This window comes from Vombatus ursinus, unplaced genomic scaffold, assembly GCF_900497805.2.
Source record: "Vombatus ursinus unplaced genomic scaffold, bare-nosed wombat genome assembly UNPS02014791.1, whole genome shotgun sequence".
NCBI lineage: Eukaryota > Metazoa > Chordata > Mammalia > Diprotodontia > Vombatidae > Vombatus > Vombatus ursinus.
The window spans coordinates 80,492,541-80,519,539 of NW_020954569.1; the positions used below are offsets into that span (position 1 = coordinate 80,492,541).

The 26,999-nt window shown below is 40.1% G+C and overlaps 1 protein-coding gene across 6 annotated transcripts in view; it reads right to left on the reverse strand.

Annotated features, from left to right (window-relative positions):
* PDZD2 (PDZ domain containing 2) overlaps positions 1-26,999 on the reverse strand; it is a 367,396-nt gene that overhangs the window by 156,479 nt on the left and 183,918 nt on the right. For all 6 annotated transcript variants that reach the window (XM_027868865.1, XM_027868863.1, XM_027868864.1 and 3 more), the window contains one exon: positions 1,779-2,208. In XM_027868865.1, coding sequence (XP_027724666.1) covers positions 1,779-2,208 — 430 coding nt within the window. The remainder of the gene's footprint in view (positions 1-1,778; positions 2,209-26,999) is intronic.

A 26,999-nucleotide genomic window follows, 5' to 3' on the forward strand; every position in this document is an offset into this window, starting at 1 on the left:
ATTTTATGTTTTTTAACAAAAAAAGTCAATCTCAAATGGTGGAATTTCAGGGAATTATTTAGGGGATGGGAAAACTCTGCAGAGACCCTCTAATCACATCAGATAGGTAGCTCTCTGGTGTTCCCTATATGCAATGCCAGACCTGTTCATGACAGCTGGAATGAGAGTCCACGTGATCTGTATACAGGCAGCTAGGTGAAACTGTGGATACAGCACTGCATCTGGAGTCAAGAGGACCCGAGTTCAAATCCAACCTCAGTCACTTACCAGCTATGTGACCCTGAGTAACTAAATTTCTGTCTGCCTCAGTTCCCCCATCTGTAAAATGGAGACAATAATGGCATCTACCTACCAGCATCGTTGTGAGGATAAAATGAGGTAGTATTTGTAAACCTTAAAGTGCTATGTAAATGCTAACAATTGTTATTATTATAATTGTACATAGCTTCCACATTTAACTTTGCTGGAATTTAGCATGAACTATATGATCCCATTTAAATGTTCCTGGTTTTGAACTTTCTGAAAAACAAAAACAGATGTTTATGTCCCTAGAGCTTGGCTGTACTCTCCCAGATAATACTCCTCTGTTTTGATGTTTATTCTATCATCTTCTGAACCGCCACCAGAAATTCACAGTCTTGTGGTAACAATTCCTCTGGTGACAGCCACTGATGAATGATGATATGGCTGCATCAGAACTCAAATCCTTTATCTGGGTCCCATGAAACTCACATTAGAACCACAATAATTCTGATTTTCCACTCACTATCACTTGAGAAGCAATAAGCAGGGATTTCTTTCTTTCTTTCTTTTTTAAAGTATGATAGAATGATACAAACCATTCCTCTGGCAAGCACAACACACAGTATATAACTTTTCTGCATACTTTGATCATTTGTCTGAACAAGTTCATTTGCTGGCCAGGAAATGCAAAGGCCATCCTCTCTATGTTTGAGCTCAGTGCTTGATTTCTCAACTTTAAAACAAATCTAGAGTAGTATACACAGGCATGCCCCTCATAATCTAGCCCCAATCAATGTCATTTTGTAACAGCATCATTAATAGATTATTGAGAGGCAGTAAGGCATAGAGAATCAGAGAGAGGTCTCAGGTCCTGAAGACCTAGATCCAGATGCTGCTTCTGACCTATCCTGTCTCTATGACCTTTTAGCAAGTCATTTAACCTTTTCATTGCCTGAAGTAATTCTCTAAAACTATAAACTGCTGATGAATTGCCAATCTAAATTGGTAGGAGGTGTTTTCCCCCAACCTACTCCCAAAATTAATGAATTTTCTACACTAATGACATCATATATCCAAAGGAAGAAAAAAAATCACCAAAGCTTAACAGCAACAACAAAAACCAGGCTAGAACAGCAGATGTTCTTTGGCCAGTCATCCTAATCAAGACCTCAGTGTTGACATCTCCTCACCATTTTTCATTCATATTAGGAAATTCAAATTAGGCCTGTGATGTCATTGGTTTGGGAACTGCCAGAGAGGAAACACTCTCTTCTAAGGCAGATTTCCCAATATTCTACAATTTGACAGTCTTAGAGAGTTGCCTGGGACACTGAGAGCTAAGTGACTTGTCCAGGGTCACACAGTCAGTAGGTGTCAGAGACAGGTCTTGGATCTGAGTTTTTGTAACTCTAAGGTCAGTTCTCCATCCACTCTATCATGCTGTCTCTGGTACATATAGATTTATGTTGTTCCCTATCTCCACTATCAGGTTTTAGGTTATACTGTCGTCTTCTATGGTAAAAATCAAATCTTACCTGTGCCAGATGGTCACTTGGCTTGAAATCAGGCTTCCCTTCAGACAAGCGAGATCTATAATGGCCTGTGACTAGAGGATCCTCTGTATTTGGCAACTGCTCATCTGTCCTGTCATCCGCTTCCAGGGTCTCTAGGCGACAGCCCCCCATCTCCATGAGGGTATAATGTCCATTCTCTAGCTCAGAGTCCTGGCTGTTTCTGCTCTCCCCACAGTCCTTGCTGACAGATGACCTGGAGATGACCCCAAACTTCCTTGTTCTTTTCCCATTCTGCACCAGACGGCCGCCTGGCTCTGAGGTGGGAGTTGCCTTGGGTTCACAGCTGTTGCTGTCGTTGCCATTAGAAGGAGGGAGAGGAGCTTTGCGCTTAATGCGGCGTAGCATGATTAGGTAGATAAAGCCGCCATTCCAGCACTGATCAGCCAGATAACTGCAGACAAAGTAAAAGAAGAGCTCATGAAAATCTCGCTAGAGCCCAAAGCAAAAAACAATTAGTAGGGACATTTTTCCTTCCCCATCCTACCCTTTATCCCCAACACCCAACATAATATGCTTGACTAAATAATACATTTAGCCAATAAAATTCAAGGGCTTAAGGCTCCTTAAAGGGTTCAGACAATCCATTCACTTAGCATGAATAGCCAAAGTTGTTTTATATGAATGTGACTCAACAAGAAGTAACTAATAAAAATAGTCTAGGGTCAGGTTCCATAGAAGGGCATAATGGAAACAAACCAAGTCCTTGTTTGTGGTTGGGCCATGACAACATGAAAGTGATGTTACTGCCTAAACTAACTGGTAGATTTAGTCCTACACCAATCAAAATACCAAGAGGTTACTTTATAGAACCAGACAGAGGAACAAAAGGTCAAGAATCTCAAAGCAAATAATTCAAAAAGTGGGAATGAAGGGGCCCTAACATTACCTGATCTCAAACTATATCAAAGAACAGTCAACACTACTTTCATATTGATTTTTAAAAAAAGAGGAGCTAAGATGGTAGAGGGAAAGCAATGACTTGCTTGAGCTCTCCCCTAACCCCCTCCAAATACCTGTAAAAAAAAAAAGTCTCTAAACAAATTCTAAAGCAGCAGAACCCACAAAAAGACAGAGTGAAACAAATTTCCAGCCCAAGACAGCCTGGATGGTTGATCAGAAAGGTATATCACACATGGCTGGGAGAGGAGCACAGTGTGACGTGAGCGCGCAGGCCGCAGTGAACCTGGAGCAGGCCTCAGAGGACTGAATCGCAGGCAGCTGCGGCGTTTCCAGACTTCTCAACCCATGAACGCCAAAGACAACTTAGAAGGTCAGTAGGAAAGGTCTGTGACTGCGATGAGAGAGAGACTAGGTCTCAGCTGCAAGAAGCAGCGGCTAGTTCCTAAGCTTCTGGCCCACAGACTGAGGGGGAATCGAGCTGCTGATCAGAGGGGGATTGCAGGGATCTCCTGGCCAATGCTGAGGCAGGAATCTCTTGCTTTGCCAGTGCTTGGATCTGGGTAACAGTTCTGAAGGGCGGCCCTGGGGCGAGGAGGACCGCTGACGTGGTGGAGCTTGTTGTGGTGGTGGAGAGGAAACACCCCACCCCTTATCATACCACCTGGGAAGAACTGAAAATTTACAAGTCCCTAGAAGTATCTCTTAAAACAGCTGTACAAACCCCAGAAGCTTGGGACAGTACATTCTCCACATTGGAAGCAGACTCTTACCTTAACAAAGAGTTAAAAAAAAAAAAAGAAAAAAAGAAAATTGACCAATGGATAAATAGTAAGATCCAAAACCAAATCAAATGTGGTAGCCTAGTGTTTGATAAGCCCAGGAACACCAATTACTAGGGTTAAGGATTCTCTATTCAACAAAAACTTCTGGGACAACTGAAAATATTTGGCAAAAATTACTATAAGAAGCTATAAATATATATATGTCCCGAATACAAAAGATCACAAAAATATTAGAAGGGAATGGAAGTAGGTATCCTGTAAATCGTAGTTAAGGGATAGACTTCTTAACTACAGCAGGAGATAGAAATGATTACAGAAGATAATATGAACAGTTTTAACTACACAAAACTGGAGTTTTGCACAAATAGAACCAATGCAGCTAAAATTAGAAGAGAGAATTAGTTGGGAAAAAAGTCTTTGCAAGAACTATTTCTGAAAAAGCTCTGATAACCATATGAACAAGTGCTATTTCCCAAAAAAGAAGTTGTCAAAAGATATATATGAACAAAAAGTTTTCAAAAAAGAAATCTGCAAGTTATTAATAACCATATAAAAGAATGTTCTGAAACACATTTAATAAGAGAACTACAGATCAAACAATGCCGATATTTCACCTTATACCCATCAGGTTGGCAAAGATTACAAAACATGAAAATGGAAAGTATTAGAGAAACAACAAAAATAAAAGTACACTAATGCACTGTTTTTGGAGCTATGAATTGGCCCAACTACTCTGGCAAACAATTTGGAATTGCACCAAAAAAGCAATTAAACTATATACAACTTTGAACCCAGCAGTACCACCACCTGGAACGTAGTAAGAGAATAATCAGTGTTTTTTCCATCATCTATCTATTATCTGTCTACCTATGTACCTATCTATCTAGCTATCTACCTATTTACCTACTCCAAGAAGATCAAAGAAGAAAAAGTTGTATTACAATTGTATACTTACATGTATGTGTACACACACATAAAATATTTATAATAGCACTTTTTGTATTAGAAAAGAAGTAGAAGTAAAGAAGATGCCCATCAGTTGATAAATGACTGAAACATGGTATTTTAATGTAAATGAATTAATGGCTATATGATATGTCATAGACTTGTAAGTGCTAAGAGTGAAATAAACAGAATGAGGATAATAACTGACATGATGATCACACAAATGTAAAGCAAAACTTTGAACGACTTCAAAACTCTGATCAGCAGAGTATCCAATCATTACTTCAGAGGGCTGAAGGTAAGTAAAGCATGACTCCCACCTCATGGCAAAGGGGTAGTGAAGGATAAATGCAGAATGATGCAGACATTTTCCAGACCTAGCCAGTGTGTTCTTTTGTTATGCACCATAACTGTATTTATTTGTTATAAGGGTGGAATCTATTGGAGGGGTGGAAGTCATTGTGAAATGACAATGATATTAAAAAATAATGCATTAATAAAATTTTTAAAAATCCAATCATCCATAACACTAATAAATACTTCTAGTCTCTCAACCACACTGCACCTTGATCATGCAACCAACCTTTCAACTCAGATTACTGTAATTGAAGACAGTGAGCCTTGAATGTAAAGATGAAATCTAATTGGGATAAATAATTTATCCAATTTCAGAATAAGGGAAGTCTTGATTGGCAGAAGTACAAGCCAGTCACTAAAAATTTACTAAACACCTACCATGTGCCAGCTTGGTTGGGATACAAAAAAGGCCAAAGGCAGTCCCTAAGCACAAGGAGCTCACTGTCTAAAGGGGGAGACCATGCAAATAACTATGTAGAAACAAGATACATACAGGAGATAATCATCAGAGGGCAATCTCTAGCATTCAGGTACAAAAAGGCAACTACAATTCAATTGAAAAAAAAAACCTTAGGTTATTGAGCTGATAATAAGCTTAATATGACCTCTAAGTGTGGTGTGGTTACTTAAAAAAAAAACCTAGTAATCTTAGACTGTAGTAATAGAAATATAATGACCAAAATTTGAGTAAATAATTCATGGTTAACAGAGAGAACATCAGTAACCACAGACCTATATGCCTTCTTTCTCATCTATATAAAATCTTTATGAAAGTAATTCATAAACCAATTTAGAGCATCCTCAATAAGGGTTTTAGCAGAGAAGAAGCAGGCCTTTGTGAACAATGTTCAACCACATCTTTACCATCTGACAATTAATTATTATAGAAGCAGTTAGGTGGTGCAGTGGATGGAGTACTGCGCTTGGAGTCAAGGGGACTTGAGTTCAAATCCATCTTCAAATACTGTGTAATCTTGGGCAGCTCACTCAAACAGTTTGCTTTCATTTCATCACCTGTAAAATGTACTTACCTCCCAGGTTTCTTGTAAGGCTCAAATGAGATAATACTTATAAAGTGCCTGGCACATGGTAGGCACTATGTAATAGCTATTAGTATTATTATTATATCAAAAACATAAGCTCCCATTGCATTTATTGCTTCTGGATTATGAAAAAGCATTTGATTTGGGGGAACAGAACACTACCACAAAGTTCTTTTTATGGCAACCTCTCAGCCATACATCAAGATCACCTAGAATTCCTTGGCAGAAGTGACACCAAAAGTAATGCCATTCAGTGATACTCTGATAATGTACATAAGTGAAGTACAAAATAGAGAGATACATAATCACCAACAGTGTTTGCACTGTGACGGAGAGCTTACGCAGAGTCCAGGTCAAAGAAAGATTTCCTTTGGACGGTGAAGTCCTCCAGATGCTTCTGTTTGCAGATGACATTGTGCTATTCTCATTAAGCCCAATGATAATGGGGAGCCTCTTAGAAGAGAGCTAGAGCCACTCAAAGGAGTTTGGCCTTTCCATCCACATAGGAAAGACCACGTTGGCTGAAGAATATCTATTGCCCATATTAAAACATGCATTTGGAGGTATATGTTGAAGAGTTTGTCCAATTGTGTGGGGTGTTCAGGGAGGAGTAGCACCTCTGGCATGAGGGCCTACTGAGCCCTACTGAACCTTTGGTGTCCACCTTCACCCAACTCTCACTTGTGGCTCCAAGAAGCAGTAGGATGCACAGCAGCCACACTCCAGTAAAGCTATCTTGGCAGATGGGCTAAACCAGGTTGAGGGTAACACCAATAGGCCCTGTTAGTGAGGTAGGGGGATGTCTATCCCAAGCATGTAAAGACTTCCCCCAGTGAAACGGGTGGATGAGAACAATTCCAACAGCCACGAAGGCAGCTGAAAGAGCCACTGTTGAGCACTTAGAGATTGGTCAGATATTAAAGATGCCAAGCTCATCTACTGCATTCTGGGGGCCATCGACGGTTGTCTTGACTTTTGTCCTGACGTTGAACTCTAATGACTGCAAGAAAGAGTGTGGCAGACAACTTTGTGCAACTCTGCCTCACTTAAAAACAATTCACACACAAATTAAGACATCACCCCACTATGTCATTGGTCCTCTTCAAAAATGAAGGACAAACAGCAATAACTGTCTGAGGCAGACAATATAATAAATGGCCAGTGAGCAGGATCCAGAGTTGAAAAGGAGGAAGAGAGCATGCTCTACTGCTTTTGGAAAACTGACCCTAAGCTTCCCATGAAATTGAAGGACTATCTTTTCAATACTAACACTTTAGTAGTGATTCTATATGACAGCCAGACATGAACGCCACTGCATTTGAAGAACCTAAGATAAGTATCACACAAATGGTAATAGGAATGTATATGGTGGATGCTAGTAGGCTGCAACATATTATCAATTAGGAACTCAAAAGAATAGGAAGAAAAGAGGGACTGGTCACGTGGCAAAGGCAGAGGATCACAGGTGGATGACCAGAGAGCTCCACTTATAGCCTCACATTGTCATGAAATGTTGTCATGAAATGTAGCACTTTGGGTTGGCAAGCTTTTGGGAGAACAAGGACAAGAGTGGAACAGAATGGGCAGGCATAGATGGTTTGAGATTTGCATCACTAGAGGGAACTCCCAAATCAATGAGATCATAGGTCTATTTAAATATCTGAGTAATGAGCAAAAACAAGGGAGGTGACTCCAGAGCAGAGTGTGGTGGGTTTGATCACTTGTAAAATAATATGTCTTGTCCTAACTTGTATATTTTAAGTGTGACACTAACAGAGGAAAGTGGGCCATGACCAGGATAATGATGGGCATCTAAACAAGGTTATAATAGGATCAATTAAAAGCCAGTTAGAGGAGTTTTTGGTTCAATTCATATGGGGATGTTTTGCCAAGTGAGGAGACAACATGGGGGAAGGGGGTCACTGTCTTCAAATTAAATATTTGGAAGACTGTTATGTACAAAGCCAGGACCAGGAGGCAAAAATTAAGCAGAGGCAGATTTCAGCCCAACTTTATATAGAGCTAACAATCATAATGAGCTACCAATAGAATTAGTAGTAGACCACCTTTTATAGAGAATTTCACAACCTACAAAGCATTTTTCCTACCACAACCCTGTAAAGTAGGTAGCACAAGATTACTTGCATTTTATAGATAAAGAAACTGACATTGACATTACTAGAGCTTCCCATCATAGGAAATGGTCAAGTAGAGGCTCAATGACAATTTGTTAGGGAGATTATAGGGAGAAGTCCCTTCTAACCCTAATATTCTAGGAGGAAATGATTCTTGAAATCTTATCCTTTAAATCAGAGGTTTAAAACTCACAACCTCTCCCAAAACTCTAAGAGCAGCCCAAACCAGATTAAGATGTAATTGAAAAATCTTTAACAAAATAAATAAAAATACAATTCAACAAATAATTAATTTGTGGTTTTCCACAGGGATTGGTTTCTATTTGAATTTGCTACCACTGCTCTATACTACCACACTGGTTTATAGCCTACTCAAAGCACACCCCCCAGGAAGGTGGAAAGTTTTATCATAATGCCAACCAAGATGAGAATGTTCCTGAAAATAATTCTCTGTTGTGGGACAGTGAAAACCGCTGGATGGAGAGATCTGAACTCAAATCCAGACTCCACCACTTACTTTCTGTGTGACCTTGGGCAAATGTTTAACCTTGCCTGTTTCCTCATCTTTAAAATAAAGGAGTTAGAGTAGGTCTCTAAAATTTCTTTCAGCTCTAAATCTATGGTCCTTAATAGTGAAAGAAGGGCTAAAAAATTTTCCTCTCTATCAAAAACTCAACACCTGGTTAGATACATACATATTCAGGATAGATAGTCCATTCAGGTCTTTAGCTCGCATTTAAGGGTTGCCCAGATGGCCAAACCCTAATGTGGATCTATCTTGGTAACCAGAGGGTCAAGAAGGAGAGAGTTGCTCACCCACATCCCCTTTCCTTCCCAAAAATGCCAGATCAGCAACTTTCAGCCCTACATAATAAGATAGGAAGAAGTCCTTGGTGACCCTGGGGCAATAGCTTCACCGCTGGATTCTTGCCAAACCATGTACATCAATGTGTTCCCTCAAGTAGCAGGTGCTATCAAATGACAGAAGTTACAGATTCACAATCCAAATCCTCATCAAACCTGTCTCATTTTCTGCCTCCAAGTTCCCACATTCCCATGTTCCCACGCTGACAGAGCCTGGGGCCACAATGTCTACCTCTAGTAAGTGAAAGGCAGTTAATGTTTCCAATGACATCAGTGGAGCCGCTCTCCCTTTATGACAAACTGCTACTTCTCCGTCACCAGCGCTGTAAGCAAGTTGGCTTTTGCCAGGAAGAGATTAAGATGCTGTCAGGGGAGATCACTAAGACTTGGGTGCTAGGACAGGGAGGTTGTGGACAGGAGCCCAGGTACAAATGGAAGTCTCCAGCTTTGCAGTCCATAGTAAGGCACACAGTTCCCACCTCCCCACACCCCCAGGCAACTGGAAGGTGAAGGAAAGATGAGGCCAAGAAAGACTTTGTGCATAACAGGATCAAAGGCAGACATTTATCTCCTTAACTACCACTATAAATTGGTTCAAATAGCGAACCTGTCACAGGGAGAATGATTAGGCAGGGCTGGGGAACCTGTGGCCTCTAGGTCCTCAAGTGCAGCCCTTTGACTGAATCTAAACTTCACAGATCAAATCCCCTTAAGAAAAGGATTTATTCTGTGAAACCCAAACTCAGTCAAAAGGCGGTGCCCAAGGACCTAGAGGGCCACATGTGGCCCAGGTCCCCACCCTTGAATAGAGCTTTTGATAATAACAAGTTCTCCAAGCTGCCAATTGTCATGCTTCATTGGGAAGGGTAGGGGAGTAGGAGGAGTATTCAAATGGTGGCTAACACCCCCAAATCCTTCTTCCCTCCTAGACCACAAACCATCACCTTCTGTCACACACCAAAGGGCTGATGTCTGAAGGGATACAGGGAGATGAATGACAAAATCTAATCCACTGAGGCAGAACCTGGCACAGAGAGCTAAAGCTGTTCCCTAGCCAGTATATCATTGATCATCCTATTTTTAGAAGCCACATTTGTATTTCCTCATTTTTTCATAGGTTACTAATTTTTTTGTTTCAGGATTCTTTTGGATTATATAGTTCTAGGCCTGGTAGGGACCTTGGAGGCCATTTGGTCCAACCTTCTCCTTTTACAGATGAAGGAACTGGACCTTAGGAAGATGAAATGGACTTGTCCAAGGTCACACAAATAGCAGAATCAGAATTTCAAACCAGGTCCCCTGATCCGGAGATTGAAAAAAAGAACTCTCCCAAACATAATGAGCCAAGATGGGATGGCATATCTCAGAAAATGCCTGCTATTATCATATACATGCACACAAAAACATGAATAACAGCTCTGCCAGACATGACATGATATGATGGAAAGATCACAAGTAGAAAAAAAGATTCCCCTTGGCCCTGTTCCTAATGAACCATGTGACACTGAACAAGTCACAGCCTCTGTTCTTTCAGAGTTTCAGTTCTTTCCTCTGTAAAATGAGGAGGCTGAGCCTGGAGTTCCTCCGAAGGCTCCCCGTCACCAGAGGTATCCAAGGAAAAGCCAAGCAGTCACTTGAGGGTGCTGAACAAGTTGGATTTCAGAAACCATTCATTTAACATGTGCCTCACATCTGCCAGATAACTGAGAGAGGAACAAAAGTGAAAGTCCCTGCTCTCAAGGACCTTATAGTCTACTGGGGAGAAGCAATACATAAATAGATACATCCAGTGCAAAATATATACAAAGTAATTTGGTAGAGGAAAGGCACTGGTAATTGGAGTGGTCAGAATAGGCAGCACTTATCGGAAGGTGACACTTCAGGTGAGCCTTGAAGGGAGATAGTAATTCTACCAGGCAAAGGTAAGCAGGGAATGTATACCAGGCATGCAGTTCTACCTCAAATGGAGATGAGAAATAGAATAATGTACATGGGGGAAAGACTGCAGGCCAGTCTGGCAATAAGGTGGAGTAACTGAAGGACAGCAATGTATGGTGAACCTGGAAAGGCAGGCTGGAACCAGATTTCAAAGAGCTTGAAAGCCCAACAGAGGAATTTGTATATGATCCCAGAGGCAACTGGAAACTACTAAAGCTTTTGAGCAGGGCAGTGACACGGTCGGATTTGTGCTAAAGGAACAGCAATTTTGCAGGTTTGCAGAGGATGGACTGGATGGGAGGGAGTCAGGGGGCAGGGAGACCATTGAAGAAACTATGTAATAATGCAGGCAGGGGGTGAGGGAACAGAGAAGGGTGACAGATGAGAGACTTTGTAGTTAGACTCAAAAAGACTTGGCAACTGATTGGTTAAAGAAGGTGAGGGAGTCAGAAGACTCAAGGTTCAAATCCCTCAATCTAGTCCCTTCCAATGAAAGATTCGGTGATTCCCATTTGTGCATTTCTAATCCACTTTAGGGGTAGCTAGGTGGTGCAGTGGATAGAGTGCTGAGCCTGGAGTCAGGAAGACTCATCTCTCCCAGTTCAAACCTGGCCTCAGACACTTAATTACCTATATGACCCTGGGCAAGTCACTTAACCCTGTTTGCTTTAGTTTCCTCATCTGTAAAATGAGCTGGAGAAGGAAATGGCAAACCACTTCAGTATCTGCCAAGAAAACCCCAAATGGGCTCACAAAGAGTCGGACACAATTAAAACAACTGAACAACAATCCACCTTAAGAAATTTTTGGGGGGCAGCTAGGTGGCGCAGTGGATAGAGTACCAGCCCTAAAGTCAAGAGGACCCAAGTTCAAATCTGGCCTCAGACCAAACACTTGACACTCACTAGCCGTATGACCTTGGGCAAGTCACTTAACACCAATTGCCTAAAAATAAAAATTTTTTTTAAAAATTTAAAAAAAAAGGAATTTCTCTCAGCACCTCACAGTAAGCTGATGTGATCAATGAATAAATGTTGAATGAACAACAGATATAATTCAGGCATGGGAGAAGGACTAGGGGAAATATTCAGGGACAGGAGGTGGACTTTTTGGCACTCCTCCAAAAATTCTACGCAAATACCCTGTTCTGTCCCTATGTTTAAATTGAGCAGAGTGCCAGTGGAAGTGAAATGTTTCCTCTTTCGGCTTCTCTGTTCTGACTTATACTTTCTTAGTATTAATACATTGACATAAATACCAAGTGAGAGCCGCAGAGGTCATTCTAATCTATGAAGTCTTTTCAGAACCTCATTTTCATGAAAATAATGAGAAAATCATAAGAAAGAAGGGATAGTGCTAGCTTATTATGGGATGTACAGTTGTCATTTGTCTAGAAAAGGATATATTTCATCATAATAAAAATAGCCATTCTACACCTTTTGGAAGCTATAATTTGTTAAATCACGTCTGACTCTTCTTGAACCCTGTAGAACATAGCACACTAATACTGTCTGTGAGGTTTTCTTGGCAAAGATACTTCAAATGGTTTGCTATTTCCTTCTCCAGGAGATTAAGGCAAACAGAGGTTAAGTGACTTGCCCAGGGTCACACAGCTAGTGAGTGTCAAGTGTTTGGTCTGAGGCTAGTAAGTTTCTGAGGCCAGATTTGAACTCAGGTCTTCCTGATTCCAGGCCCAGTGCTCTAGCCACTGAGTAACCTAGCTGCCTCTTGGAAACTATGATAACATATTTCAGTTCCTTTGGTTTTATAAAATCGAAAATATTGAAAATCAGTCTCTATGATATACATATGTATATTAATAGATTTTTATTGTCATATTCTGTTTTTATATGACTTAGATTTCCTCCTGTATCCTGTATTTCCACCTCCTCCCCCTCTCAGCTATATGGTGCATGGCTAAAGTGCTGAGTCTGGAGTCAGGAACACCTGCCTTTAAATCCAACCTCAGACAGTTTCAAGCTGTGTGATCCTGGGCAAGTCATTTAACCTCTGCCTACTTCAGTTGCCTCTCTGCAAAATGGGGATAATAATAGTACCAAACTGCCAGGGTTGTTGTGGGAATCAAACGAGATAATATTTGTAAAATGCTTATTAGCATGGTGTCCAGCACATGGTAGGCACTTAATAAATATTTGTTTCCTTCCTTTCTTCCCTTCTTCCCAGAGAAGACCCATCTTTTATAACAAAGAATTACCTTTTTTTTTTTTAAAGAAAGTGAATATAGATTTCATTTTGAGAACTCTATGACACCATTGAAATAGTTAGTGACATGTGAGGGAGTAGATAAGGTCAGGGTTCTTAAGTTAATTCCTATCACCCCCCCTCCCCTGAAATGAGATAGAATTCTTAATCTTCTCTCCTATTTCATATAGACAAAGCAAAAGAAGTGGAGGTGTTAAATCATTTATTCACAGTCATACAACGGAGCAATGATAGTTCTGGGATCATAAATCATAGCTCCTCAGAACCTGAAAATGACTTTTATAAAAGAAATTTTCTTTCCCTATCCTTTAGTCCCTTTTGCTTGGCTTATAAATTAGAGGATGGGGCAGGAAAGGGCCGTTTGTGGGACAACTGTGGAGGAGGGAGAGAGGAAGAGAAGGTGGAAGGGTAGTGGGAGGCAGCAGTCTTGGGGGACCAGAGGGCAGGGGCAGGTAAGAAAGACAGGCCACCACAGACCAGTTTTTGTGATTCTGATGAGCGCCTTTAGAACAGCAGTCTGTACCAATGAAAATCCATAGCACACTTTGACAGGCTGCCAAAGCAGCTGCCCAAATTGTTTTTCCTAAAGCACAGGTTGGACCACAACACTCCTCTACTCAAAAAGCTTCAGTAACTGCTTCCGGCTCCGGAGAAAATACAAACCCTTCAGTTCAGTATTTTCAACTCTTCATAATCAAGCTTTAGGGTCCAGAGAGGTCAAGTGACTTGCCCAAGATGGGACAATCAAGTAACATACTGTTCTATCTTCTGACTCCAGGCCTTTACCTAATACACTGTCACCCATGCCTGGAATGTTCTCTCCACGGAGGCAACCAGGAATCCCTAGCTCACTTCCAGGCTCAGTTCAGATAATCACCTCCTACATAAGGCCCTTCCAGATTTCTTTGGTTACCACTGCTCTCCTCCCTCTGAATCACTTCATATTTCCTTTGTGTATATTTTGTGTTACTTATTGTGTATGTGTTGTGTTCCCCCCCCGTAGAATGTAAACTCCTTGAGAGCTGGGACTATTTGGTCTTTGTATCTCCAGCGCCTGGCACAATGCCTTGTACTTGGTAGACATCTAATCAATGCTTACTGAATGAATGAATGAAACATGGAGCAGGAAATATCAAGCTGAATTGAGTATACATGAATCAATTTAGCCTGCACTTGTGTAATGGGGTATCTAACTATAATAAAACAGCATTTGCATTTTCAACTCTATAGTTCAGACCTCTGACAAATTCACACAAGCCTTTCCCCCAATTAGGCTGAATGACAGCAAGTTCATTGTGTTCCTAGAAACATAGGGGAATAAATACAGAGTCCCAAGGGGACAATTACAGGGATGCTTTTATGACAGCCTCTGTAACTAATTCAACTGAGCTGCTGGTGGCAACCTTGGCCATGGACACAAGACAAAAGAAGCTAGATTTACCTCTTTGAGATAATTCCTCTTGCATTAGAGCTAATGCGAGGCTGAAAAGCAGTTTGTAGTTGCTTTGAAAGCATGATCAACAGACTCAAACCAAAGAGTTGTTTAAAGCTATAAATCTCTGTGTTCCCAGACAATAACATGTTGAGAAAATGTGTTACGTAGGGTGTCCCAAAGGTCTGAGAGCAATCTGAAGCTTGATTAGCATTAAGACTTCTGGGACACCCTGCATATATACTGACTAATTTCTCAGTTAGTTCTTGGCTAAAAGGTAAAAAAGAATTTAATTTTTAAATCAGAAGATCTCAGTTTGAGTGGGGGCTCTGCATCTTTCTTTTTTCTCAATTTCCTCATAACAACCCTGTGAAATAGCTAGTGCAGTTATTATTACAAATGTTTTACAGATGAGGAAAGAGATAAATGAACTGACCAAGGTCACCCAGCGAGTGTCATAGCCCATTCTCATGACTACAAGATTTTTATATTAGACCATTCTACCTCCCACCATTTCTACAATATTTGTAATTAGCCCCCAACAAGTAAATTTTAACTTCTGCAAGAACATCTCCAGTACTCTCTGCTCCTAAAGGCAGTCCATTGTCTTTCTTGATAGTTCCAATTGCGAGAAAGTTTTTCCCTATTTTGAACAAAATTTCTACCCACTGCTCCTTTCATGCCCTCCAGGGCCAAGCAGAACAAGTCTGAAGTAATTCCACATGATAACTGATCAGGGATTTGAAGACCATTTTCTCTCCTTCCTTCCTTTCCATCTTCTCTTATCCAGGTTAAACATTTCTAATTGCTTTAATCAGTCTGTATGTGACGTAGTTTCTAGGCATCTTCCTTGTGGTTGTGCTCTGAATAGACTCCATCTTCTCTATGGCACTTCTAATAGGTGGTACTTGGGATTGGACATGTTACTCTAAATGAAATCTGAGGATAGAAGCAGTGCAGAGGACAGAGGAACTGAGGCAGTGAGGTGGTGCAGTGGAGAGAATGCTGGGCTTGGAGTCCAGAAGTATTCAGTATTCAGTCATTTTTCAGTCACATTCAACTCTTTGTGACCCCATTTGGGACTTTCTTGGAAAAGATATTGTAATGGTTTGCCATTTCCTTAATTGACCTGCCCAGGATCACATAGCTAGTAAATGTCTGAGGCTAGGTCTGAACTCAGGAAGATGAGTCTTCCTGACTCCAGGCCCAGTGCTCTATCCACTGCACCACCTAGCTGAAGAAGACTTGAGTTCAAATCTTGCCTCAGATACTTACTAGCTTTGTGAACCTGGGCAAGTCAATTAACTTCCCCCAGCTTCAATTTCTTCATCTGTAAAATGGGTGCAATAAAAGCACCTACCTCCCAGGGTAAAATAGGGAGGATAAAGTGGGATAGTACTTTAGAGCACTTTGCAAATCTTAAAGAACTATATAAATACTCACTCTCATCATCATCATCATCATCATTACTTTCCTCCCTCTCGAGATTATGCTTCTATTAATATAGATTTTTTTAAATAGCAAGAAAAAATATATGAAAATACATTATATGGATGTAAGAAATGAATGAATGGGACAGGAAGTGAAGATGTTCCATACAATGAAGTGCAGAGAGAAGAAGCACTGAGCCACTTGCTGGTGGAACTGAGTCATGGAGGAAGCAAAGTACCTACACACATACACACCACACACACCCCTCTGGTTTAATGGGAGGCCATCCAGTCCAACCCTGACTCATTTTACAGGTGAAGAAATCAAGGTCCAGATTGGTGAAGCAACTTGTCCAATGTCACAAAGGTAGTAAGGATGAAAGGTAGGGTTTGAACCTGTAGCCCAAAGTAGTAGAGAAAGGGCTGGATTTAGAGTCACAAAGAACTGGATTTATTTAAAAAAAAAAGGAGTTTTGAGAGCTCACAGGAGGGAGAGTAATTTGCTGCAGAGGTTAATCAGGGGAGGCTTCACGAAAAAGGCAACATTTGGGCTGGGTCTTGAAGAATGGGTAGGATCTCTGTTTAGACCATGCTCAAGGGATGGCAAGTCATCCAGTTTTGCTAGAGCACAGGACTGCCACAGGAAAGTATTCTGAGACAAAGCTGAAAAGATGGTAAAATGGAAACAGATTATGGAACATTCTGATGCCAAGCTGAGCTTGGACCATTATTCAGTAAGCAATAAGGGTGGGTATTAAACATTTGGGAGATATAAAACGATTTGGTCAGATTGCATATTAGGAAGTGTCCATCTAGCAAGACAGATTGATTGATGTTCACCCTTTAATTTTGAAGAGGACCCAATGACATCACGGGTGATGTCTCGACTTGTGTGTGAATTGGATTTAAGGGAGGATGAGTTGCACTAAGTTGTCAACTTCACTCAATTCTACAGTCATCAAAGTCTGGTGGCAGGACAAAAGTCAAGACAAGTGGCAACAGCCCGGGATACAGTGGATGACCTTGGCATCTTCAATGTCTGACCGAGCTCTGAGTGCTCCACAGCAGCTGCTTCAGCCACCTTCATGGCCGTTGGAACAAATTGTTCTCCTCCATCCATTCTGCCGGAGAAGTCTTCACATGCTTGGGGTAGACATTCCCCTAACTCACCAATGGGTTTAAGGTCTTTCAGTTACCCTCAACCTGGTTTAGCCAGTGTGCTTAGATGGTTTTATGGATTGTGGTTGCTGCACATGGACAAATTGATTGAGTATGAACTGAAGAGGTAATAGCAACTGTCTGGGGAGGAGGAAATGAAGACCTGAATTAGAGTGCGGCTCATGGGAATGGATAAAAAGGGACAAATAGGAGAAATAACAAGGAGATAATGATGATAGATCTTGATAATAGATTAGATATTTGACCATAGCCAGCTATGCCAAATACAGCTCACCAGACATATACTTAGATGCTTATAAGGATCTGTGATGTCATCTATTAACATAGGTGTGTTCTGCCCATAAACCCAATCCTTGCCCTGCCTTCTCACCCTGTACAATTCTTATCCATGGCTTTCTTTAAATCCTCCATGGGTCAACCACCCAATGCAATGAATTCCTCGGATTCTTTCGATATTTCAAGAATACCAGTGCAGCATTTGGATTCTCCAGCTAGTCTTTGACTCTTACTACATGACCAGTCTACCTAGTTTAAGGGTCTTGTATGTCCTTGATAACCACTTTTACAGCTCATCTCATGTTCAAGTCATCAAACATAGTAGTCACTTAATGGTTGGTTAAATCTTTACTGAATGTTGTCAAAGTTCTTTTCCCTTACACTTTTGAGGTTGTTGCATAAAATGTTCTCCTGCTTCTGGTCATTTTGTTTTGCATCTGCTGATAAAAATCCTCCCAGGTTTCTCTGAAGTTGTCATTTTTAAATGCATAATAATATGCCGTTACATACACATACCACAATTTGTTCAGCAGCTCCCCAACTGATGGGAACCCACTTTGTTTCTAATTCCTTGCTCCAAAAAACAAAGTATTGCTATAAATATCTTTGTAGTTATGGAATTTTTTCTTCTGCCTCTGACCTTTTCCTGTCTGGAGTTGCTGACATCAAACTCAAATTTATTCTTCTCTGACATGAACATTGAAAGGGAGGCATGGCAGTTAGCTTACAACATGCATGTTATTTCTATTCCCCTCCTCCCACCCAACACCAACATCATGAAGGGGTTTCATCAGTGGTTCACTCTGAGTAATGATGACTTCTAAAAACCAGGCCACATAATACTTCTTACAAATCAAGTAAATATTGAAAACAAATTTCTCTGGCCTTCCTAGAATGGTGTTCCTTATGACAGGGATTAATTAGGAAAAGGTTAGAATCAAGATAGGTATCACCTCTAACCATCTGTGGAGCAGTAGATGAAGCACTGGACCTGAAATGAGGACAACCTAGACTCAAATTCCAACTTAGGAACTTAATTACTAGTTGGGTTGCCCCAGGCAAACTATTTAAATTCTCCATGCCTCAGTTTCCTCATCTGCAAAATGAGAGAGGGTAGATTCAGTGGTCCCTAAGGTCACCTTTTAGCTCTAAAAACTATGATCCCATGATGCTAAAATCAGAATATTAGCTTCTAAGTCAGTAACATATATCATCATTCTCTTCTCCTCTCCCTAACTTCCCCTGGTTAAAGTCCATTTCCTGCAACTAGGCAGCATTGCATGGCTCCTCTCTAGTACATAGCAACAGCTTTTGTCCCATTTCACACTATGAATTATTTGATTACCATCAATAACCAAAGGGATGAAAGCAACCCACATGGTCAAAGGAAAAAGTGACCCAGGTTTCCAAAGACACTTCAGAGTATACCTGCTTTTCACAGTTAATCCTTAAGGCTCAAATTTCAAGCCATCTTCCTAAAATGATTTAAATTCATGATCCCTGCTGGCAGTGGTATTACTATATTGGGATGCATCCCAACAATTCCCACACTTGCAGCTTAAAGCATTACACTAGGTGCAGTAGGAAATAGGAACTCAGCTTTTACTATAACAAGGTAATAGGTTTCCATGAAGATTCATTTCCCACCACCACCACCACCAAAGTTCTCCACTTGAATTGCTAAAAGCATTTCTAAGGATCCATAAACCTCTGAAAATAGGAATTTAGAAGCCAGATGAAGCACCACTCTTGGATTTACAAATGCTGGTTCAACACCGAATGCAAAGTTATACAAAGTGCTGCTCTCATTCCTAGTTATCTATATTCATATGCTCTCACTCCAGAGAATAAACAATAACATTTCTTTATAAAGTTGCTGCAACTTTTGGGGGCTATTTGAAAATAAGTGCTTAGCAACCCAGAAAGGATTCACTTAGAATGTCCAGCTACACAACCTTTGGAGAGTCAGCCTCTGAATTGCACTTCAGAAACTTTATTGGCATGGACCCAAAGAAGGCTGTTGTCAAAGCAAACAGGCTCCATCTGTCCAAAGAGAAAAAGACCTAGCACAGAGGGGATGGATGAGGATTATACTGCTCAACCCCTTCCTTCACAGCTGAGGTTTTCTGCCTTGGAAGCTCAGTTCTGCTCTAAGGCAGATTCTGAGGTTGCTCTATTAGGTCACCAAGTGGCACAGGATTTGGTCTTTTCTTTGTGCCATGGTCACTGGAAATCATTCCTCCAAGTAAAACTAAACATTTGTCCCAAAATTATCTACTCCAAAGATATTAGATGACCATTCCAAATGACTGGTGTCCCAGGCATGTAAGAGTTCCTTCACAAGTCTTGCTTATTTTAAGTCAGTCACTTTCCAAGGCACAATCTCTGAAGGCTTAAACTGCTGAGGTGGAGGAATAAGGGTACAAAGAGAAAGCAGCAAAGATGATATAACAAGGCCAAAGTACTCAAATCAACTATGAGGAAAATTAAATTAATGATCCCTTTCCCCATTCTATATTTAAAGTTGTCGTACAATCATTTTTCAGTCATGTCCAACTCTTTATGAACCTGTTTGGGGTTTTCTTGGCAAAGATACTGGAATGGTTTGCCATTTCCTTCTCCAGCTCGTTTTATTGATAAGGAAACTGGGATAAACAGGGTTAAGTGACTTGCCCAGGGTCACCTAGCTAGTAAATGTCTGAGACCAGATTTGAACTCAGGAAAAAGAGTCTTCCTGGCTCCAGGCTGGGCACTCTGTCCACCGCTGTCCATCTAGCTGTCCCTTATTTAAGATATCCAATGTTAACTGCAACATTTGCCAACGTCATTGGTGATTTCTTCCCTGACAAAAATGAAATGAAGGAGTTGGGTGAGATGATTTCAGAAGCTCCTTCCAGCTCCAAATCCTATGACTTTTCAAATCAAACCATTACATGACCAAATCTCTCCTGTTTCCTGGGGGAAGCATTTCTTTTGATAGTTGATTCATATTTGGGGCTATTATCATAGGCTGCTCTTCTCTTTGGTAAATCCAAAATACTTCCATTGTTATTAGGATGAACCTTTTGCTAACATAATTTTAGAGTTTCACATACTTTCCATAGCAATTTTAACTTTCTTGCTCTATGGGAAACCAGAAGACAAAAGGAACTAGCAGCTACATGGAAGGATAACTCACATTCTCTTTGATGGCACAAATAAAGGAGATGGTGGAATTGGTTTCATCATTTGTCCAAAGATGACAATTACAACAAAAACCATGTCATGGGGTACTTAGTCATTTCAAATTAGAGTGCTCATGACAAGCATTTGCAAAAAGACCACTATGCAGAGAATTGAGCTTATGCATCAATCAACATCTGTTACTGAGAATGAGAAGGTAGAGAAATGTCACCAAGAACTTGAGAAGACTGTCCAGGTTAAATCAGCATGTGCTTTGATAGTTGGTGATTTCGATGCAAAAGAGGAACTAGGGAAAGATGGAGAAAAATATGTTGGAAAAAAATGGCTCAGAAATAAGATAGATGAGAGACCAAAGGCTTGAAGAGTATAAATAAGCCTTAGTACCATGAGTTCTGTTTTCAAGAGAGTTAGGAGGCACGTGACAGGGCAAGCACCAAGCAACATCACACAAAAATGTGAAATTGATAACATTCTAAGAGAATTTTAACAGGATACAACTGGCTATTGATTCAAGTGTAATTTAGTAACCAGCTATTTGGGTATATTTTGATCATCAATCTGTTAGAGCAAAAATCAAAAACGAATCAGAAAAAAGAACATAAGTGAAAAGATATGCTTCACATTGGAGGCAATTCCAATATGACCTATTAAAAGGAGTTACTGATATCAAGAATACAATATGGATAAAAGAAGTAGTACTGACATAGACTATCACTATTTCTTGAGGAAGTTTAAGTTAACCAATAGAAATCAATCACCACAACAAGGAGAGAAAAGAACCTAAAAGACACCTCAGTCATTACACATTTCATCTTCTTGACAAGTACAGAGATACGGCAGCAAAAAGCAACACCAGTTTAGAATATAAACTCCTTTATAAAACCTCACAGAGGAGAAAGGCAGAAGATTATGAGCTATATCTACGTTGTTGTTGTTGTTGTTTGTCCTTTGTTCTTGAAGAGGATCACGACATCAGGAAGGAGATGTCATATTTGCAAGTGAATTAGATTTAAGTGAGGCAGGGCTGTACAAAGTCACCAGCCTCACTCTCTCCTCTGAAGCCATCCACGGTCCAGTGGCCAGATATAGATCAGGATGGGAGATGGCCCCGGATGCAGTGGCAGACCTTGGCTTTTTTAAGCTAAGGTCTTTTTCCCAGGTCTCACTTTGTCTGAGGCAACACCCATTCAGTGATTAAGGTTAGGTAAAAAATAAGGCAAAGAATGGCCTCTTTTACCTAGTGAAAAGAAAAAGAAAAAAATTAATCTGGAAGAGGAAGACCCTCAGGATTTCTGGCCAAAACAGAAACAATTGCTATTTTACACTCACTCTGATAGAACAGTGAACAGTAATTGAAAGAAAAAAGTTAAGAGAAATCTTGGCAAAAGAGCCACATAGGCTAGATTATACCAAGAGCATTTAAGGATTAAATCTAAAGGAAAATAAACAGGCAAAAATAGAAAAAAATCTTTATGAGAAAATATCTTCTCTATCAATGATAGCACAGCCACTACATTTGGATTCTAGCGGCACAATCCTCTTTGTGTTATATGAGGAAATACAAATGGCACCATAAAAAATAAAGATGTAAAGAATGGCTGCACTAGACCACATATATACCAAGAAGGTCTGTCCTAGAAGTAACATGATTTTGAGAGTTCTAAGGTATAGATTTTCAAAATACGTCAATGAGGAAAGGAGACCAAACATCCAGAAAAAACTTTGGACCTTAATATTTCTAAGAAAAAATAATTGAGAGACTATCAATATTAATATCTAGAAAATATATAACTTTTTCTTACCTCAAAAAGTGACATTTATTCAAAGTTTTTTTTTTTAAATGACACAGATATCTGTTCTTGCACTCCCCTCTTCCCCTGGATTCGCAGGGTGATGCGACAGGTTGGGGGTGGAAATTATAAATCATTATACTGATGACTCAAACGGCAGTTTTGTCTTTCTCTGTCATCATGTTGATGGTCATAGCCTTGTGACCAAAGCAATTTTCATAGCCAGCTCCATGACTGCAGTTCTCCCAGCTGATGGGAACCAAAGATACCTGCTCTATGTGTACCTCGTGCTCCACATGCTCTTGCGGGTCAATGCCTCTAGCCGTAGGTCAGTGGTAATAAGCACCTGACAGGAGCCTGGGTGAAATTGTTGATGCAAATCATCACTATCATCATCTCTCTCAAGAAATTTTGCACGATTTTTAGCATATACATAGACACTTTGCTGGAGGAAAACCTTTCATACGGCATTTTACCCTACTGAATCAAATACTTTTTATAGTCAACAAAGGCGGAGGTGGTGGTTCTTATATTCATTATCCCTTTCAAGCAATTGTGTGACTATAAAGATGTGGTCTGCTATAGAATATTTCTTGTGAAAGCCTCATGATTTTATCATTTTATTTTTGATCCATGTTTTCATGAATTACAAAGACAGTAAAGTCACAAGCATGTATTTTCTTAGGCCAATCCACCTTTGGGTGGGTATTGATGAAGATAATAGCTCAGGTAATAGCATTTCATACCTGTCACACAAAGTATCTAGTTTCCACTCATCTTGTTCCACATTTATATAAAACTGACAAATGCCTTCCAATATCAACTCCTCCTCCTTGACTAGAATCCTGATAAGATCCCTCACAAATCTCTTGGTCACTTCCAGCCCATCTGAGGGCATGGTGGCTGACAGGAGTACCTCCTGAGTATTGCCACGGAGTTTCTGGAATATGTAATAAATCTGGTACTTAAAACTATGGCTTAACACATCATCAGCTTCATCTAGGACATGGGGAGGGGAAGAAGAGGAAGGGAAGGAAATAAGCACGTATAGTACCTTCTACGTGCCAGGCACTGTGCTAAGCACTTCACAAATATTATCTCACTTAATCCTCATAACAACTCTACAGTAGGTGCTGTTACTATCCCCATTTTACAGTTGAGGAAACAAGTGTCTTTGATGTATTCAGGAGATAAGTATTGCTGGTTAAGCATGTCAAAAACACAGACTGAAATCATAACTACTTTCTATCTCTATGAAATGTTTACGAGAATAATTGACATAGGTATCGAAGACATCCTTGATAAAATTACAATAAAGTAATTGTCAGGCTTTCACAAGAAATATTCTATAGCACATCACGTTTTTACAGTCACACAATTGCTTGAAAAGGATAATGAATATAAGAACCACCACCACCACCCCCTCTTTGTTTGTTGACTATAAAAAGCATTTGATTAAATAAGGTAAAATATCATATGAAAGGTTTTCCTCTAGCACAGTGTCTTCACTGCAAAATTTCTTGAGAGATATGATGATAGTGATGATTTGGATCAACAGTTCCTCTGATTACTAATATCAAACTAATCATAAAACAGGGGTGTTTGTTCACTAGTGGAGCTTGCTACTGTCATGGTCACAACATGGTAGGTCTGGAGTCTAGAGCACTCATGGCTACTTGGACCTTTCAAAAGCATTTTTTTCTTGGAACCAGCTACCTGACAGTGCTTTAGAAAATATATTTCCTGGGTTTTGTTTCTTCTTCAATAAATGTAGAGTTGGGAACTTCTTGATACGGTAACTCACTGTCCATTCTCCTCCCCCAGTAGGAGAAATATTTTCTAAGAAATAGAATGTTTCTTGTCAAAGCATATCCCAAGAGAAAGATGAGCAAGAAATTAAATCCCATCTAGAAATCACTTTTTGTCTCTTGATCAATTCTTTGAAGACTCCATTGTGAAAATCTGGATAGAATCCATAGAAATGGGCCCTCCCAGAAGCTAGAGGTTTTTTCCATCCATCCTCCTATTCAGATCCATTTGTGATACACGCAAGGGCAGTCCATGCTGCTCTGCTCAGTGGTTATGTACATACCACCATAGACTTGGAAGGACACCATGAAGGGGCATTTTATTCGCAAATACTGCTTTCATCAAGCAAGCCCCAAAAGGCAGGGTGATGGGAGAGGTTGGGGGTGGAAATCAAGTCTCCCTAATGAGTTTTCTGGGGAGTCCATTTGTTAAAAGCAGAAAATGTAATTGCTGATATTTTATTTGAACAATTGTTCTTCAGTTAAAGATGGAATCAATTAAGGTCTCTGCCATGAAAAAGCAAGTAAGTAATTCACTTAACCAAGTAACCCCCATAGTAAGCTTTGAAATCACCACAGTACATCAACAACCCACAATCAACAGCCTACAAGTTTTCAGTAACGAGGTTACAGAATTGAAGGAGTTTGAGGATACATAAGGGTTTGTGGTTTTGACCAATCATCAAAGCTACAAAGCTATATTGCAAATACAGACAACCCCATCAATGGCTCCTGTTAACCTGTCTCTGCCTCTGGCCCCTAGATTCCTTAGGTTCCTTCAGGTCTCAGCTCTGGAGTGACCAACCTCAGAGAGGATGCCTTTTCTGATCCCCGTCTCAATTGCTGCTCTCTTCTCATTCAAGCTATGTTGTATTTATTTATGTTTGCTTCTTGTATCCCGCAGGAGCATGTAAGCTTTTTGTGGATAGGGGCTATTTGGGTTTTCGTATCCTAGCAGAATGCCTTGCACACAGTAGGTGCTTAATAAATATATTTTTAAAAACCTGAATTGTAGTAGAGATTACCCCAAGGCAGCCACTACCTTGTGAAATCCTGCAGTGCCCATTTTCCAGAGAGAAAGGTTCTAGTGACATAACCAAACTGCTTAGCTTGGGGTTTAAAAATTCTTATATCAAAATTATTACCACAGACATTCAGTGGAACCACTCCAACTTTAAACTCAAAACAGTACTTTGAAGCAGATAAAAATCTGACATCCCTGTTTATGTAATAATTACAATTCAATCACAAAGTCATAATTTTAAACCAGCAGCAGATTTTCTTTAAAGACGTTGACCAGACTTTTTTAAAAGAAAAAAAATGTTTAAACTGGTTTCAAAGTGTAATGAGAGCAAGAAATAAGATCTGCAGTCAGGACATCAGAGGGAGTCCTGTGCTGATCTCTGTGGGCAGAGAAAGATAAAACTCATACTGAGTACAGTATTTCCCAAAGGCTCCTCAGAACTGCAAAGGTACTTTGGGTAGGTCTGGAAAAGTTAATCTTTAGTATAACTGAAAATCTACACACATACCCCTTTGAGAAGGCTTTTTTGGGTCCCGAACCCCTCTGGCAGTCTGGCGAAGTCTATGACTCTTTCTCAGAATATTATTTTTAAATGTATAAAATAAAATACATCAGATTATAAAGGAAACCAATTATATTGAAATACAGTTATCAAAATATTTTTTTAAAAATTAGTTCACCAACACTGGATTAAGAACCCTTGTAGCCTAGAGAAAGGGCCCTTCCATGTGTTCAGCAGACCGTATCTCCCTTTCCTTCCCTACTTACATGGAATGCCCCATAGGCTGTGTTCTGATAGAGGAAAGGATTGCCTTAAAGATGAAAGAAAAGACTTCTCAAGACCATATCCTCCAAGCAAAGCTCTACCTAACCCTGCTACACCACAGGTTGGTAGTACATGTTATTTGCGTGGGTACAGGCAGTTCTATGATAGGAGCAAAGGTCAAAAATGAGTTCTCTGTAATACTCTATACCTCCTCCAGCTTATGCCATATCACCTGCTCAGCCACTTGGCAGTCTTTTCAACTGAATCCTGGGCTCACTCTGCATAATAATTGGTAGCACAGTCAAGAATCAGCCAGTCAAGCACCTACTATGTGCCAGGCACTATGCTAAGATACAAAGAAAGGCAAAAGACAGTCTCTGCTCTCAAGGAGCTCACAATCTAATGGGGGATATCAATAATACTATTCTATATTTACTTCATACCAATAGAACCAGAAATGGGCTAGGGAAGGAGAGTCACGGCAGTAGAACGTATACAAATTTAATCCTGAGGCTAAGGGCCTTTTGAATATTTACAAAGCTTTGGTTATTTGTGAGCTGTTTTAAAAATGTTCCCTGCCCTAATATTAGGACTAAACATGTGAGATAGTGGAAGACTAAAGATTATAATGGTCCTACACACTCAGACACAGTAGCAGAGGTCCATGTTTAGGGTTGGCATTCCCAGTAAACAACTATTCATAATCTGAGAGGACAGGAAATGATGCCAAAGTATCTCTCCTACTCACTAATTTCTAAAATTCTACCATTAGAGATACAGTTTTTGAGCTCTCCTCAGGTCCTCTTTCAAGAAAAAAATCTTCCTAGAAGGACCAACCAATAGAACTAATTCACATTGAGATGTTAGTGACTCATCATAAATGTGATTTGAGAAGGAACAAAGTGTACCTGAATAAGCAAGAAAGATAAAAAGGCAAGGTAGAGACCGTGTTAAAGACATACTTCATTGTTTCACAACGTTGTCCCAATAGTTCTTAGGGCAAGAGGAACTGATGAGTTTTATCTTAGGGCCTCTTTTTGTCAACCAATTAGGATGAAGTTTCTGAAAATGAAAGGGTCATCTGAACAACAGAAATAAATGGGTACC